At 39.0% G+C, this 15925-nt stretch overlaps 2 protein-coding genes across 3 annotated transcripts; one reads left to right on the plus strand and one right to left on the minus strand.

Moving 5' to 3' along the window:
- The first annotated feature begins 1362 nt into the window (after positions 1-1362).
- On the plus strand, positions 1363-12798 carry xpnpep1 (X-prolyl aminopeptidase (aminopeptidase P) 1, soluble). 2 transcript variants are annotated; one of them, XM_039613955.1, is made up of 20 exons: positions 1363-1518; positions 2767-2891; positions 3219-3282; positions 3726-3830; positions 4243-4335; positions 5118-5261; positions 5550-5645; positions 6121-6202; positions 6550-6760; positions 7891-7980; positions 8075-8125; positions 8558-8616; positions 10191-10268; positions 10371-10442; positions 10530-10590; positions 10728-10797; positions 11396-11569; positions 11971-12047; positions 12224-12322; positions 12518-12798. In XM_039613955.1, exons 2-20 carry the CDS (start codon positions 2775-2777, stop codon positions 12635-12637), a joined length of 1863 nt encoding a protein of 620 aa, XP_039469889.1. In that variant the 5' UTR covers positions 1363-1518; positions 2767-2774; the 3' UTR covers positions 12638-12798. The 2 variants fall into 2 exon arrangements, with proteins under 2 accessions (XP_039469889.1, XP_039469888.1); XM_039613954.1 differs by lacking the exon at positions 1363-1518 and adding an exon at positions 2143-2402.
- A 124-nt stretch (positions 12799-12922) lies between these two features.
- Positions 12923-14009, minus strand: si:dkey-246e1.3. Its single transcript, XM_039613956.1, has 3 exons — positions 13775-14009; positions 13597-13693; positions 12923-13429 (listed from the first exon to the last, which is right to left on the minus strand). Exons 1-3 carry the CDS (start codon positions 13878-13880, stop codon positions 13090-13092), a joined length of 543 nt encoding a protein of 180 aa, XP_039469890.1. The 5' UTR covers positions 13881-14009; the 3' UTR covers positions 12923-13089.
- Between the last annotated feature and the right edge of the window lie 1916 nt (positions 14010-15925).

Consider the following 15925-nt stretch of genomic DNA (forward strand, 5'->3'; position numbering starts at 1 on the left):
TTTAAACCTTTTCAATTAATTCCAGCAAAACAAACCAATTAGCTGCAAAATGTCTAACGATTAGATTAAATAGACTGCAGTGTTATTCCTTTCATCAACATGGTGTCCAGGTAAAGTGCATATCACTTTTCCACCCATTTCCTCACCCTTTTCCACACATTCAGAAAGTTTCCCACATTTTGATGAATTTTTGTTTACAGACATCAACACGTGAGCGTCACGTGAACTGTCTGGCTCAAAAACCACATGAATTCCTACTAAAACTGAAAGATGATTAACACAAAGAGCAGAAGCTGACACTTTTTAAAAATATATATATATTAAACAGTTTAAAGGCCATACAAGCAACCTCAACTTTCCATCTATGTGGGTAAAAAATTAAAAAGATTGCACCAAAATAATATACATTATATCAACACACACATGCTGCACAAAGCATGAGCTAACACAAAGCTTGTAGCAGGACATATTTATATAGTGCAACACTAAATCGATAGACAGACTTAAACAAGTAAACAAATAGAAAATGTAATAAACAAAAAGGCATCAAGACTGTAAAAATGATTTTCTTCTTTTTCTTCAATTGGCTGCTTCCTTTAGAGCTCACCACAGCTGATCATCTGCATCTCATGACAGTACCTCACGCTATCCCTAGGATCTCTGTTCTCAGTCACCCCAAGCCTCTGTATGTCCTTTGTCACTACATCCATGAATCTTCTCAGAGGTCTCTCTTTTCCTCCTGCATGTCAGCTCCATATTCAACATCCTTCGTCCAGTATGTCCACTATCCATCCTTAGCATACCCAAATAATTACAACTTTGTCTCCAAACCACTCAACCTGACCTGTCCCTCGGATATACTCATTTCTAGTCTTGTCCTTGTAAAACACCACTATCACTCTTTCTTCTTCAGTCACAAATCACCCCTGAGATTCATCTGCAAACACTCCACCCTGTGCGCACTCTTTTATTCAACATTCAACTTTCTTGTACAAAGATATGAAAAATGATAAAGATCGATAAATTTAAATCCCTAACGGAAATAGAAATCTTTAAAACTAGCAATAAAGAAATACACATGTTAAAGCCACAACTTAAAACCAAAGGGATTGAAATGAAATGACGTGAGCTGATGATATATTAGATGCAGGCTGATCAACTATGTCGTGCATATTTGTGTGCTGGATTCAGTTGTCTCACATGTAGCCTTTCACTTACTTTACATACTTTGCTTCTTTTCGCACTCTCAGAGATCTACTGCGTAGACTCGGTCTTAAATATTAATGAAATGGTATTTCGTTTATGTGTTTGCAGTAGAGAGTGCATGAATTATTCACAGAGGAAGAGGCGAGTCTGGATCCCGCTACGTCTACTGGAAGAAGCCACAGTCACGTGACCGCAAACGTCAACAACGAAATGGCAGCCTCCTGTTTTGTAAATTAACACAAGGTCCGAGCTGGTTAAAAGAGTGCTTCGATTTTAAATCTGAGTGTTGCATTTTCAAGGCGAAACCACCGGGTGTGTATTCAGCATTTCACTGGCTGCATGTGGGGGGCTACTTTACCGTTTTATGGTCGCTAGCTGCGGATTGAAATGCTAGCGTTTTGTTTCAAGGCGGCTCAGAGCGAGTACAGAAGGCTGTGGACTGTTTTCAAAATGAGGAAAACCAGTCCGCCCACGCCTGTAGTATTTTGTCTGTTATGAAAGCGGCGAGAAAAGCGCTTCCTTTCAGCTGTAAAGCTGGATAATTAGCTAGCAACTTTCCTAGTATTCCACTGGTGTGCTACCACACCCACAAGTAAATCCATCGCCGATACTCGGAATGAATTAGTTATTTGTTTGTTCTGTTTGGCCTTTTCAGGGGGAAAAAAGTGATGCCTCAATGGAAAACTCGGCCACAGACTCTGCGTTTGTCTGTTTTATTACTTTTTAAAAACACAGTCAGATACAATAATTGGGTTTTATTGAGAAAATTAACTAGCTAGTGGTTCAGATACTGAATGCAGCTGATTGATTTCATGTCAACTTGTAAACAACAACCGCACGCTGAGCTTCTAGCCAATAGGAGACCTCATCAATGCAGAATACTGCTACCTGATTGGTCGGTTTGTGGACTCTTTTTACACAGCCTCACATTGAATGTGGAGCGTGATGGGGGATTCCACTGCTGTAGGTGATTATTGTAGTGCAAAGGGTCACACAAATGCCACCTCAATCCAGCCATCTTATTCTTTTAATATTTAACTCTGACTTCAGTAACAGTTGCTTATTCAGCATACTGCAGCAGAATAAAGGTCCAGGTGTGGCCTGTGACTTTGAGCTCCACGTGAATAGTTGGGTAGGTTGTCGTCAGTCTGTTGAGTTTCAGTCTTCTGAGTTCAACATGCCATCCGAAAAGTCAGGTAATCTCTAAAGAACCACATCTGTGTTTTGGAATTGTACCAGCATATCTGTTTACCTATTGAGTACTGGTGTGTCAGTGCTTGAGATCAGTGTTTTTGGACACTGATCGGTGCTTTGACGAGAAATTAGAGCCTAACAGATGTACCTATGCATTTTGAGATTCCTTTTTTTTTTTTTTTTTTTTTTAAACTATGTATGTTTTCATTCAGACCTTGGTGTTAGGCTGTTGTTGGTCTGTGGTAGCACTTAAAAATATGTTTAAGAATACCAGTGTAAAGGTTTTGTGCAGGTAGAATTTTTTTTTTTTTTTAATTTTAATGTTTTCTCTTGACTTCTTTCAAACATATCTCCTTTGCCATTCAGAAAAGGCCATGTCTCCAAAGATAACTGGAGAACTGCTCAGGCAGCTCCGTCAGGCAATGAAGAACTGTAAATACTTCTCTGAGCCTATACAGGCCTACATAATCCCATCTGGAGATGCACATCAGGTAAATCAAATCGCATTTACTACAATTAATATGTTTACATGACCCGTGAGCAAGACACATGGAAAATCTCTCAGCTGCTCCTCTTACTTCTCTCACTCCTCTAATTTCCCTTCTCACTGTGAACTCAATTCACTTCTTAATTCACTTTTCATGGTCTTGTGTGACCTTTGCAACTGATTGTAGCTCTTTGCTCATTACACTTCCTAACCCTGCCCTTTTCTTCTTCATGCACAGGACTGGTGGCAATTAAAATGTTTGTTGGGTGGATGGCCACTTCACAGTGATTGTTAATGAAGCTGATTTCTCCTGTGTCCCTGTGACTTTCAGAGTGAATACATTGCACCGTGTGACTGCAGACGTGAATTCATCTCTGGATTCGACGGCTCTGCAGGTTTGTATTGCTTGTACATGATTCCCAGTGCAAGTGTGGGTGTTATCAATCATTTTCGCTGTAAATAGTCTGGAACATTTGATAACTCAGCTTGTTAAGCTAGTTTGTTAAGGGTAAAGCAGAACAAAAAAAACACTATGCACATAGTCTCATGTTGCAAAGTAGTTTTCTTTCACATTAAAGGCTGTGAACTTTCAAGGAAGGTGGTTTTTTAATGTAATAAAACACTGGAAATCTAGCCTTCTGCCGTGACATAACCACAGTTTTACACAAGAGAAGAAGAATTCAGTCTTTCTCAGGCTGCTTATTCACTGCTGTCATCTCAGAGGTATAAACCTTATATGTTGCTTCTGAGAAATGAATAGATATGCTTAGTGTACAAATAAAACCAAGTTGCCAAAAGAAAGTGCTGAACAAAATTTCTTGCATACTTTGCCATTCAGGCACAGCCATCGTTACAGAGCAGCATGCTGCAATGTGGACTGATGGCCGATACTTCCTGCAAGCAAGCCAGCAGATGGACAACAACTGGACCCTCATGAAGATGGGTAATGTCCACCTTGGTGTTTGAGTGATGAAAAAATATCTCTCAGTAATTTACACAAAGTAGAAACACTAACTGATCGTTGTTTTTTTTCTCATTTTAAAAGGTATAGTTAACTGTATGTGCTTCTAAAGTTTGAGACTCTCTAATGGAGCAGCTGCACAGGCACAACATGGACATTAAGATCTGTCACAGCATGAGTAATAAGGCTTGAATCACAGCTAGACAATAAGTCAGACTGTTTTTTTTTCCTAATTTAAGACTGGAAAAACTTGAGTTTAGAAACTATGTGTCTGCACTGAGTGTGGACGCACATACATTTAAGTATTCTGTGTTTCACATTGGTATGAGTAATTTATATTATACATTTGCATGTCTTGAAGGTGTCATAAACTGATTTTAATAATCATATACAGGGCTGAAGGAGACACCCTCACAGGAAGACTGGCTGATCAGTGTTCTTCCTGAGAACTCAAAAGTGGGAGTAGATCCTTGGATCATTGCTGCTGGTAGGCTACAGCATCATATTCATGTTAGTTCAGTGAATTAGCATTGCAAGCTTTACTTGGAAAACTGCTCATGCTGCAGCAGGTAAACAGAAATATTGCACTATGCAACAAGGGTGCATGTCTTGCTAAAATCACATGAATATAGAGCTAGTGTGATTTGAACATTTCCAACTCATCTTATTAGATTTTAACTTGCATTGCACAAAAAATGGAGGAATTCGTAAGCTCTCAGACAAATACACTTGCGTTGTGTTGTAGAGTCAGGCATCCTGCAGTGTCTCTACTTCAGACCCACAAATCAGCCGTTACTGCTTCTTTTTTTTCTGGTAATAAATTACAATTCTGTTAGGATCTGTATAATCAGAAGAATATTGTTTACATTGATGGTCATTTATTTTTAACTTCAAATTTGTATTAACAGCACACTATAGAACAGCATGCATGGTTGACAACAGATAAGATATTATCTAATGCCCACATGGAGATAAGTGAAGTTATCTGAATTGTCAGAAACAGAATGAAAGGACAAGTATGGGTGGATGTGGGTTGCCAAGCAGCTTGCAAATGGACAACAACTGTACGTAGGCTAAAACGACTTAAGCAGCATGGCCTATATGAGATTAGCCGGTTGGATTTGTAGCTTTGTATGAATGCTGGCGAGTATTTAGATCAGCTGATCTGCTGGGATTACTGCAGAGTGTGACACTTTTGCCTCCATGACGTAACACTCTGTTTTTTATTTGGTATTTGTGCATGTTACGAAATCTGCTGTTGTGTTTCAGACCAATGGAAGAACATGTTCAAGGCTCTGTCCAGTGCTGGCCACTCGTTGGTAGCAGTGCAGGATAACCTTATCGATGCCGTCTGGCCGGACCGACCAGAAAGACCAAGCACACAACTCCGCAGCCTGGGATTAGACTACACTGGTTAGTGCAATTAAATAGCATTAAAACCATTTTACATGTAGTCTTTTTTTATTTTAATAGTAGCTAATTAGGTGTTTGTCTGAAACAAATTGTGTAATATTTTTAGAAATCCCACTTGCACTATAATACTGTGCAGAAAATATTGCAGTTAACACTGATGCTCATAATCTGGACACAGGTTTAATAGCGACTGTACCCTTTTAATCACGTTTCCAGTTTTCAGTAGCTAGATGTACGGGCCTCAAATGAAACAAACTTGTCTTCTTGTGTTAATTCTGCTTTGTGTAGGTATTTCCTGGCAAGACAAGATCACAGCGCTGCGAGCCAAGATGTCAGAGAGGAAGATCACCTGGTTTGTTGCAACAGCACTGGATGAGATTGCCTGTACGGTTAAGTTTTCCTATCCTGCTTCTGAGTGCAGTTCAGTTAAGATCTTCACTCTGCATAATTTAAATATCACTGTGGGCACTTTTGATACACGAGGACACATGTGCGAGTGTCCCTCTAGATTCGAGGGCCTCTGTGTTCACTGTGCTTCATTTGCTCTTGTTTCTGATTGTCCTGTTTATTAGCTGAAGACTTATTTTGATCGTCATCAGGTAGCATTTAAGCTGGATGGCTTCAACCAGCTGATTATAGTTGTAGATTATAGGGATGAAACCTGTAAGGATGAATGACAGTTTAATAATAACAATGATATTTTACACCACCCACTTCATACTGAGTCATTGTTTCATGAGAATTAAAGTATTCATTGCTATGTGATGCATCATAATAGAATGAAGAATAGTTTGTTTCTTTTTTTCTTTTGTTTGGTTTAATTTTTAAATCTGTCTGTCTTATTGTTTTGTTTTCTCAGGGCTTTTCAACCTTCGTGGGGCAGACATTGAGTACAACCCAGTTTTCTTTGCATATACCATTGTGGGAATGAATACAATAAGGTGATGGCCAGTATGATGCATCAGTAATTATGAATTTGAACAAACAGTGCTTTACTGTAAAACTTAGATAGTAGTTGTACAATTTGGGAGAAAAGTTTATTGTGCATTTACATTGTGTTTGGTGCAATCACATCTGTTAGTGCTAATAAATTATACTGCACAATGCACTTAAAACATCTAAAAAATAATTGTATGCTAACAGATTCTATACTATATGTATTACGATATGTACACTGTATGTATGGAGTACCTAGTCGAGGGCACGATTACACCTCCCAAAGCCAGAGGAACAGGGTTTCCTCCTGTGCATTTCACTTTTTCACTCAACAACCCTTTTCTCTCTGCAGGTTTTTTGTGGACCTCAAGCGTCTTTCTAACCCTGCAGTCAGAGAGCATCTGCAGCTGGACTCCCCTAGCAAACCTGAGCTGAGCATCCAGACTTTTCCGTATGAGTCAGTCTACACTGAGCTCCAGGCCATCTGTGCTGCACTTGGCCCGAAGGACAAAGTGTGGATCTGCGATAAAGCCAGTTGTGCTCTCACACAGGTCATTCCTAAGGTGAGAGAAATGATTAATCAAGAGGGAAATCATTACTTTATTCACTGCTAAATTTGTAAGTTTGCTCACTTATGAAGAAATGAACATGCTGTAGTTCATGTGGTAGTTTCATCTGAACAGGAAGAGACAGAATATCGACAGCAAATCCAAAACAAACACGTTACATAAAAGTTATAAATTGATTTTCGTGTCAGCTAGTGGAATAAGTATTCAATCCTCAAGCAAAACACAACTTAGTACTTGGTGGAGAAATCCTTGTTGCCAGGCACTGCAGTAAGACATCCTTGCCATGCACCTTTGTTATAATCATCCTCACCCCCTGAGGCAAGGTCTTGCATGGAGCTCCAGACAGAGCGTGGTTGATGGTCATTTTGTATGTCGTCCACTTCTGAATAATCGTACCAACAGTTCCAGCCTCAAGCAGGTCTACAGTCTTGTCCTTGACATTCTGTGAAGCACTTTCATCTCGTAAATTCAGCACTTTCCTCACTGTATATATAAATGGTTCATGTTTAGAGGCTAATAGTTGACTTCTGGTGTTCACAAAAGAAGATAATGAAGATAAAAAAACAAAACAAACTGGACTGTATCTAGCCCGTATCCGTTTACACAAGTATGAAGAAGTAGTGTCTGCTTTAAATAGTGGTTGATGGCATACCTGAAGACTTTGTGACTCAGTAGTTATTTGTAAATGGCAGATTTTTATTTTTTTTTTACAGTTGAGATGTTGTCTGTCAGATTTCACTGTCTGTTTCCTTGTGCCTATCAGACAACACATTCTCAAATTACTGGGTCAGATTTTTGAAAATATGCTGTTTCAAATTCTCAGAGGACAGAGACCTATAAGATTACAGACGTTTAAGTGTCTGGTAGAAATACTCATTTTCTCAGCTGCATTAGCAAGTAAAACTTGAAAAATACACTGTAACTTTAGCAAAACTAACAACTCTTAATATGTAACATGAATCTGCTCTAGCCTATATGAAACTGGTTCTTTACATTCATAAAAATACAGCAAAACACAATAAATATTTTTCATTTAGTATAAATATATTTAAAAGTGGTAAAAGAGATGCATTTTTTTTTAATGTAATGTTTTCTCCTGATGGGTTTTTAATTTTTATTTTTAGACTCACCGAACTCCAATTCCCTACACTCCACTCTGTCTCGCCAAAGCTGTGAAAAATGCCACAGAGATTCAAGGCATGAAAATGGCCCATGTAAGAATCATTGACCTTTGAAATATGTAGTGTACAACATATTATTATGGCTATAATATTTTTATAAACCGTTTGATTGTGCTTTAACCAACAGATCAAGGATGCAGTGGCCCTTTGTGAATTCTTCGCTTGGTTGGAAAAGGAGGTATCGTCATTATTTTTCTGTGCACAGACACAGAATAAATTCCTCAGTCTGTGAATGAAGAGTATTACCTGGGCTTGAAAGAAAGGGTTTTTTTTTGTTGTTGTTTGTTTTTATTTTCATTCATACACTTCTGGAATTTTCAATTCAGTTCGGTTAATTTCAATTCATATACCGCCTGATGACAGCAACAGCCTCAAGGTTGCTTTATATTGTGAGGTAAAGACCCTCTATAATATAGGTTTTCACAGTATTTTTGATTAATAGTACAATTCACTTACTTATCTTCCAGGAAACACACGTTTTTTTTGCAATTCTTTTTTTCAATGTGAGTGTAGGAAGGCTGCGGTTGGATGCTCTTTTGTTATTAGCTGCAAACTGTTCCTCATTGTCTCCTTGTTAAATTTCACAAGTGTTGGTTTTGTTATTTTACAGATTCCAAAAGGCACTGTGACTGAGATATCTGCTGCTGATAAGGCAGAAGAATTACGTAGGTGTGTTTTGTTTTGCTTTTTGTTTAAATTACGTTGATCAAGCTCATCCAGTTTAGCTTCAACGTCTTCTTTCTCGGAAAGGATGTCTTTAAGAGACGCTGGTCCAGTTCCAATCTGCATCCTCCCTCAAGTGTAACTCTGTGCAAATGAAAGAGTTTTTAATTAAATGGTAAAGTAAAAATAGAGCACAAACCTTTCTTTAACAGAAAGAGGAGGCTCTGTCTACCATCACATGGATGGATTAAGATCAGTTATTGTCACTTATCTGAAACTGAGCCAATTCTGTTTTAATTACAAGCTAAACTAAAATCTAAACTCCTTTCACTTCTCTTAATTCTTCATCCTTTCCTATAAATGCCAATATTATGGAAAAGTAAAATCTAATCACAATATGAAGCCCTTTCAAAACAAGACAAGTCATGTTTAAATATGGGCAAAATTTACACTAAACATTTTGGGTTTTTTGGGTTTTTTTAATGAGATGGTTGTGGAAAAAAATTGCATTAATGAACTCCTTTATTGTAGATTATCCCCTAACCCATATAGTACGCAAAACAGATGCACCTTCACTGAATGTTGTTAGTGAGCCTCTACTGATGCAAACTTACGGTGGCCGTGAGAGATCAAACCAATGTAAGAAAACAGCAAGAAATAGAAAAATGCTGCAAAAGCGCACTAAAGGAACACTAAGGAAAAAACGAAATTGCCCAAAAATGTGAAGGTTTGCACTGTGACATACTAAAAAGAAGCGGAGGTTTTGCGAGGGAGAAAATGTGTGCTGTAATCACAAGATTAATGTAATGGTGTAGATAAAAGTTAGATGTTTACTGTGAGCTCATCACTTCCGTGGTTGGTCCGTCACTTTATTGTCTCCCAAAAATAACGTTTCTTGTGTTCTGTGAGGGTTTGGTGTATTTGTTTTGTGAGCCTTTTGTTTTGCTTTTTATTTCTGTTGTGTTTTGTGTGCTTTTTGTTTGAAGCCCTCTGTCTAAACTTGCAAACAGAGTAAAGGTGTGCAGAGCACAGACTGGTCACAGCTCCCTCTACTGGACATAGGAGGAAAACAAAGTGTACTGAAATTCTGATATTAATCCGCTTAAGCTTTTGCAATATTTTTATCCCTTCTGCAGGAAAAAAAAGCGAAAGTCTCATATTTCTTTAAAAAATGCTTTTTGCAGTGTAGAAGACATCAAAACTAATAAATGGCACAATTGCCTTTTCTATAGTAAGCAAAAACAGTGCAAATATGGCAAACAGTGTTTCATATAAACCTCCCACCGAGGTGCAAGTAGGAAGCGCTGGAAGCAGGTGGAGAAGTTGTTATTGATTAAAATGTTGCTGTTTGCTGTGTAACAAAAAACCTGATGATCTCAAACACATTAGAAAGAAGAAATTTGTCAGTCAACACTTAACTAGTAATTAAAAACTATTCCATGTGACTACCGTTTGAAACCAAAGCTGTCATCAAGAAACAGAAACAGGCCTCAGTATATTCTTTTGTTCGTTTACAATATGTCTCATGATATAATGATGACTGTCATTAATGCTTACCCTTTTCTTGGTCTTTTTTTCAGTCAGCAGAAAGATTTTGTGGGTCTCAGTTTCCCAACAATCTCCAGTGTTGGTCCACATGGAGCGATCATACATTACAGGTCAGTTGGTGAATAAAAACTGTATTTGTGTCATTTTTGTTAATTCATAGTTGTTAATATTTTAGCTTCTATCTGTGATTTATTATTATTTTTTGCTTGTAGACCACTGCCTGAAACCAACAGGACCCTCACCGTAAATGAAGTTTATCTCATCGACTCTGGAGCTCAATACGTGTAAGTAAGATTGTTTTTAAGTACTGCAGAGCAGATGTCTTTACGATAATCAGTTACCTCTTTACGTCTTTCTTCTGTGTTTTGCAGCGATGGAACAACAGACGTCACACGCACCATGCACTTCGGGACACCGTCTGCTTTTGAGAAGGTAAGTTTGGGTGATTGCTTAAAATAATCCTGTCACCGGTTAATTGAATTGAATTATGCTTAGGTTGACTCAGTACTGTTTAATTTATAATAACTGTTATATGCATCTTTGTAATATGTGTGTTCTTTTCCTCCTAGGAATGCTTTACCTACGTACTGAAGGGACACATAGCTGTCAGTGCCGCCATTTTCCCCAATGGAACAAAAGGTGCAGCAGTCAGCTCTGTCCTTAAGACTATGCTGATGTTGTTTTCAGTACACTGATGTTAAAAATGACGATTTTACACCAAAATGACAAACAAAGGTCTAGATGACTCACAGTGATTAGTACTTGTTCTGTCTATTCAGGAATGCAGATGCTTTATTTCTACAAGATAAACACTTTGTTTATGAGTGACAATCAAGCTTCTTTAATGTGATCTTGAACTGTGTTACGCTAAAGGAAGAGAACAATCATGTATATTGCGTAAAAAGCCATGAGCTGTCACCCTGCCAGGCGACATGGAAGGTTAAATTGATGCCATAGGTGCATCTGTTAAAAATCTCAAATAAGTTTAAATATCACTGAACTTGATCTCAAGGTTAGAGGTCAAAGGTCAAGTTTTCTGAAAATCTTAACAGGAAAACAAGGATTTCAAAATTCATACCTTAGGTGCTTCTACTAGGAGGCTAAGAGTTCCCACTGGCTGCCACCAGTATTTTATGATAATACACTCTTTCTGGCATGCACAAGCACAGAAGTAAAAGACCTTTGAATTTTTGTGTTGAAATGTAGAAAACAATCCAAACTTCTATTCCTTTACCAGGCCACCTCTTGGATTCGTTTGCCCGTGCAGCCCTGTGGGAGTCTGGGCTGGACTACCTCCACGGTACAGGTCACGGGGTGGGCTGTTTCCTCAACGTTCACGAGGGGCCCTGCGGCATCAGCTACAAAACCTTTGCAGATGAACCGCTGGAGGCCGGCATGATTGTCAGTGATGGTATGATCTACTGTATGTAATGGATCATAAAATCAAGAATCGGTTGCATTTACGGTGTTTACAGAGCGGTTGTTCTATTAATAAATGTCCATTTATTCAGAGAAACCCCAGCAGCAATTTCAGGAAAGAGCTAAAACAATAACTACCACGAGTGCACTGGAAATGAAACAAAAGTCAATAATTAATTGACTTTTTCCATTAACCTTCTATTTTTTTTCAGTCAAAAACTGCTACATCATTGCATCTCCTCTGGAGATATCTGCTTATCCAAGTAGTGCACAAGTTTAAAGAGGAATCTGTAGTTTTTCTAGAGATTCAAAGGAAATCTTTTTAAAAAATATGCAAATAGCCAACTGAGCTTTGGTAGATGTATATAATTTGTGTGTGTTGTTTTTTTGTAGAACCTGGATACTATGAAGATGGATCTTTTGGCATTCGTCTGGAAAATGTGGTCCTTGTTGTACCAGCTAAGCCCAAAGTAGGTGTTAAAACAGGTCAAATGGATGTTCAGAAATGCAGTGGATCAAACACATTTTTTTACACATTCTCTAAATATCTATAATCACTATAAGCATTAAGATGTTCTTTACTTTCATTGTAGCAAAATAATGATATGAATTAATGATGTTTTCGTTTTTCTGTGTGTATGTGCAGTACAACTACAGAAACAGGGGTAGTCTGACATTTGAGCCTCTCACTCTGGTTCCCATCCAAGTGAAAATGATGAATACGGAGCTTCTCACTCAGAAGGAGGTAAGGCTTTGGTACTCGGATTACAAAAATCTATATATGTATGTGGTAAAAACGTCAAATTCTGCACATCCAGTATTATCAGCTTTTTATTCTGTAGGAAGAATATGAACATTCTCAGCTTACAATGTTATTGAAATCCTGTATTACATTATGCCGTGTATATGTGGTTTGACTCTTGGCTCTCCTCTCCTGCAGCGGGACTGGGTGAATGAGTACCACAGGAAGTGTCGGGAGGTGGTTGGAGCAGAGTTGGAGAGGCAGGGTAGGCAGGAGGCATTGGATTGGCTGATCAGAGAGACCCAGCCGATCATCTGAGGACCAACTCTTGTGCAAACGAATCATTTTGCCCAGGATTACTGTTGATTGCTCTGCAGTGATAATCGTTTGTATTTTCTCATGTTTCTCCAAGTCTCACACCCAGCTTCTTTTGTAAAGCACATTTCATCAGCAGTTTTATTAAAGATGAGTGAAAAGCAGTTTAAATGATTACTGTTTTTTGTGAGGGGAAATAACAGCTTCTGATGAACTATTACCATATACCGAATGTTCATGAAACATGTGGAATACATTATTCAGACTCTTTTGGAGCAAAAGAAATCTACAGTAGTAGTAGTCCTGAGGAGTGTATCTCAGACGACTGAATCTAGGTCGTACAACTGATGTAGTGCCCTGATGTAGTTTGTACATAGTTGGAGGTGTCAAACTTCAAACCTTTCAGACTGAGTCAGGTGCCTCTAGCTAATCTTGTTAGAACTGTTTCCCACCCTCTAAAGCTGCATGTAAAATATGGGAGGGTCCAGGACGACGCCACTTTTGGGATCACTGGCGAACTCTTGAAACGAGTGAGACAATGACAGCACCTGTTGCGCCTCTGGTACCCCACTGGGTTTACTGGCCCCCTCCTCATCTTCGTCCTTCCCTCCTACGGGCAGCGGGTTACTGTAGATGTAATAGATCCTGGAGTTGTCCTTTGGTGCCTCTGGTTTCCTGAAGAAGGTGAGAGGGTTGATGAAACTCGTTGATCTCTTCACTGCTTTGACTGCCACGGGGTTCTGCGGCTCGCCTCGGGTCACTGCGCTCTCGTATAATTGTGCTCTTTTTGACTGTCTGTTGAACAAAGCAGTAGCAATTACACTGACATGTAACTTTACTTTGGTCACTCTTTAAGATTATCAGTTTTAATTTAAACAAATATACAGTTTCATTCAGCTGTTACCTCCATTAAGCTAGGAGTTGCACATATCTGTAAACATGCTTTAGTCCATTAGCCTCACCTGGAACGGTTGTGGCAGACGGCAATGCAGTACAAGCCAGTGATGGCAAGTATACAAAAGGCCAAAGTAATCATCACAACGTTAAACACTTTGATATCTGGGTGGCAGAAAGCAAAGGGGAAAACAGTTAAACTGTATGATAAGAGTTCTGAGAAATTAACAGAAGAACGTTACATACCAAACAGGTCGGAGTCCATGTTCTCGTCTTGCTGTTCCAAAGCTGCGGTGCCGTTCAGGTGGAGGCTCACTGCCGTCTGCACTATGTCTTGTGCAGATTCACTCATGTTGCTGCCACTGGCATCCAAAACAAGGACTCGAGGCTGTGCTGTAAAACTCTTTTCATTGGTTTATTGAAAAAAACTCTGCCCATGTGACTGCAACAGCTTGACTGAGTCTTTGTGGAGAACCCCCCTTCTTTGTCAGCCCTTGAGTTGGAGACCCCCTCTTCTGCCTCTCTGCTACTCCCCTGATTACTGCTCATTATTCTGTTCAGGTTTCTGGGGGACACTGAGGGGAGGGAGATGCTGATCCCTTTATACTGTTTGTAATAAGCTCTGGGTGATGACCCAGAACCAGTGAGCTTATACGATTCAAGCTTCCACCACTGAAAGAGGAAGCAAAGCAATTAAGCAAATGAAGTAACTTTTAAATGTGCAGTGCAGTGAAAGCATGGTAATTTATAGCAGAATATATATAGCTCCTTTGCGGAAGGATGATTATTATACAAAAGGTGCTTCACAGTTTTTACTATATAATATTGCACGTGTTTCAAATTGCATTTTGTTATCCATTTAGCTTTAATTTGTAAGCATTTAGACCATAAAAAGTCACAGAAATAGTGGCAAAGTTCTGAGACTCCTTCCTTACCTTCAAAAGTCAAAGATAATCCTTTTTTTATAATATAAAGAGAGGAAATTGTTGACTTTCTCCTCTCTTTATCACGCTCTCTCAATAATTAGCAAATTAGAAATTCCATCTTACTTTTAATTAAATCTGTAAAGATATGTTCACGTCATAGACTGTATGTAAAAGATGCATGGCGCCACCCACTGGTTGTTAAAAGTTAAACGAGTGTTTTTCCTGTTACCATGTCTGCTTTTTGAAAGCAGGCACCATAACAATGGGGCAGAAACGGAGGAGCACTGCACATTCAATGGTTAATGAACATTTAGTGCTTCTGAGGTATAGGTACAGAATCTAATGAGTTCTAGTGTTACAGAGAACAGGTGTCAGATTACATAAGTATTTTATTTGAATCCAGATGGTGGTGAGAAGTTCAGGCTGTGCTGGGATGGTGATAGCCTAGGATGCCCCATGCAGTGGGGGTGAGGAAGTCTACAGGAGGAGTGGGGAAAAAAGGAAAACATAAATATGTTTCAACATCCTTCGAGGTGAATATAGCTTGGCAAGGTGGTCGGCACAGAGCTGGGTATTTTTAGAGGCTTGATGACTGTGATCCTGTGCTGCTGTGGTACTTTTGATCAGACGCAGGGCACCTGCCCAGACAACCGGCTCCAGTCCTGCAGTCAAGCAAAGACAGAGCAGCACTAGGAGTGGCAATTAGGCGACGTTTCAGACAAAATCCAAAATTAGGGACACTGATTTCCTTATCTTGTTGTCTGTTATACGTATTGTCACTCCTGGCTTTGCGTGTTTCGAGGACGGTAGTACAGTACAACACGACACTCCAATTAGACTAAACTAAAATCTGTTTCCACAAACTGTCAGGATCCACGGCAGAATGGTTCCAAAGTGTTTTCAGAGCCAAAGCCAGCAAAAACGCAACAAAGACAGCATTCTTCTTATGCTTCACTTCACCGTGCAGCGCCATGGGAGCTATCATGCAATTAGCCAAGGATCCAATTAAAACAGTTTTTCTTTCTCTTTGATGAGACGATCTGCCACATGAACTTTTTGAGAATTTGACTTCTTTGAATGATCTTTCTAGAAATCTTTTTGCATATTAGTTCTCAGGAAATATAGTAACGTGCTATATCGAATTAAACAAGAAATTATTGGTATTTGAAACATGGTGGATAGTTTGCACTGTCAAACAAGGACTTCATGCAAACGCTGCTGTCCTAATACATTAACTAGAAAAATTTGCATTTCCTGCGAAAATGCTGTGTGGATGCCGTAACGCTGAAGCTGTCTGCTGAAAATAGCTGAAAAAGATGAAAAGTTGCAAAAATTGTATGGCGGTGAAGAAACTGAAAATTCTGCTGAAAAAAAGGTGAAGAAGCAGAAATTTGTACTGAAAAGAGGTAAAAAGAAATGTTGCTATGAGCTGGATTCGAACCGGGGCCTTCTGGTCTCAAGGCAGATACTC

Source organism: Oreochromis aureus, linkage group 6, assembly GCF_013358895.1.
Source record: "Oreochromis aureus strain Israel breed Guangdong linkage group 6, ZZ_aureus, whole genome shotgun sequence".
In the NCBI taxonomy this organism is placed as follows: domain Eukaryota; kingdom Metazoa; phylum Chordata; class Actinopteri; order Cichliformes; family Cichlidae; genus Oreochromis; species Oreochromis aureus.

Bases quoted from the DNA above. Each gene is read 5' to 3' on its own strand.
- si:dkey-246e1.3 (XM_039613956.1), bottom strand. From the start codon at position 13,880: ATGAGTGAATCTGCACAAGACATAGTGCAGACGGCAGTGAGCCTCCAC. The intron at 13,694-13,774 runs GTATGTAACGTT...TCTGCCACCCAG, and splicing joins CATGGACTCCGACCTGTTTG to ATATCAAAGTGTTTAACGTT. The intron at 13,430-13,596 runs GTGAGGCTAATG...TTTGTTCAACAG, and splicing joins GTCTGCCACAACCGTTCCAG to ACAGTCAAAAAGAGCACAAT.
- xpnpep1 (XM_039613954.1), top strand. From the start codon at position 2,204: ATGCCACCTCAATCCAGCCATCTTATTCTTTTAATATTTAACTCTGAC. The intron at 3,283-3,725 runs GTTTGTATTGCT...TTTGCCATTCAG, and splicing joins TGGATTCGACGGCTCTGCAG to GCACAGCCATCGTTACAGAG. The intron at 6,203-6,549 runs GTGATGGCCAGT...TTCTCTCTGCAG, and splicing joins GTGGGAATGAATACAATAAG to GTTTTTTGTGGACCTCAAGC.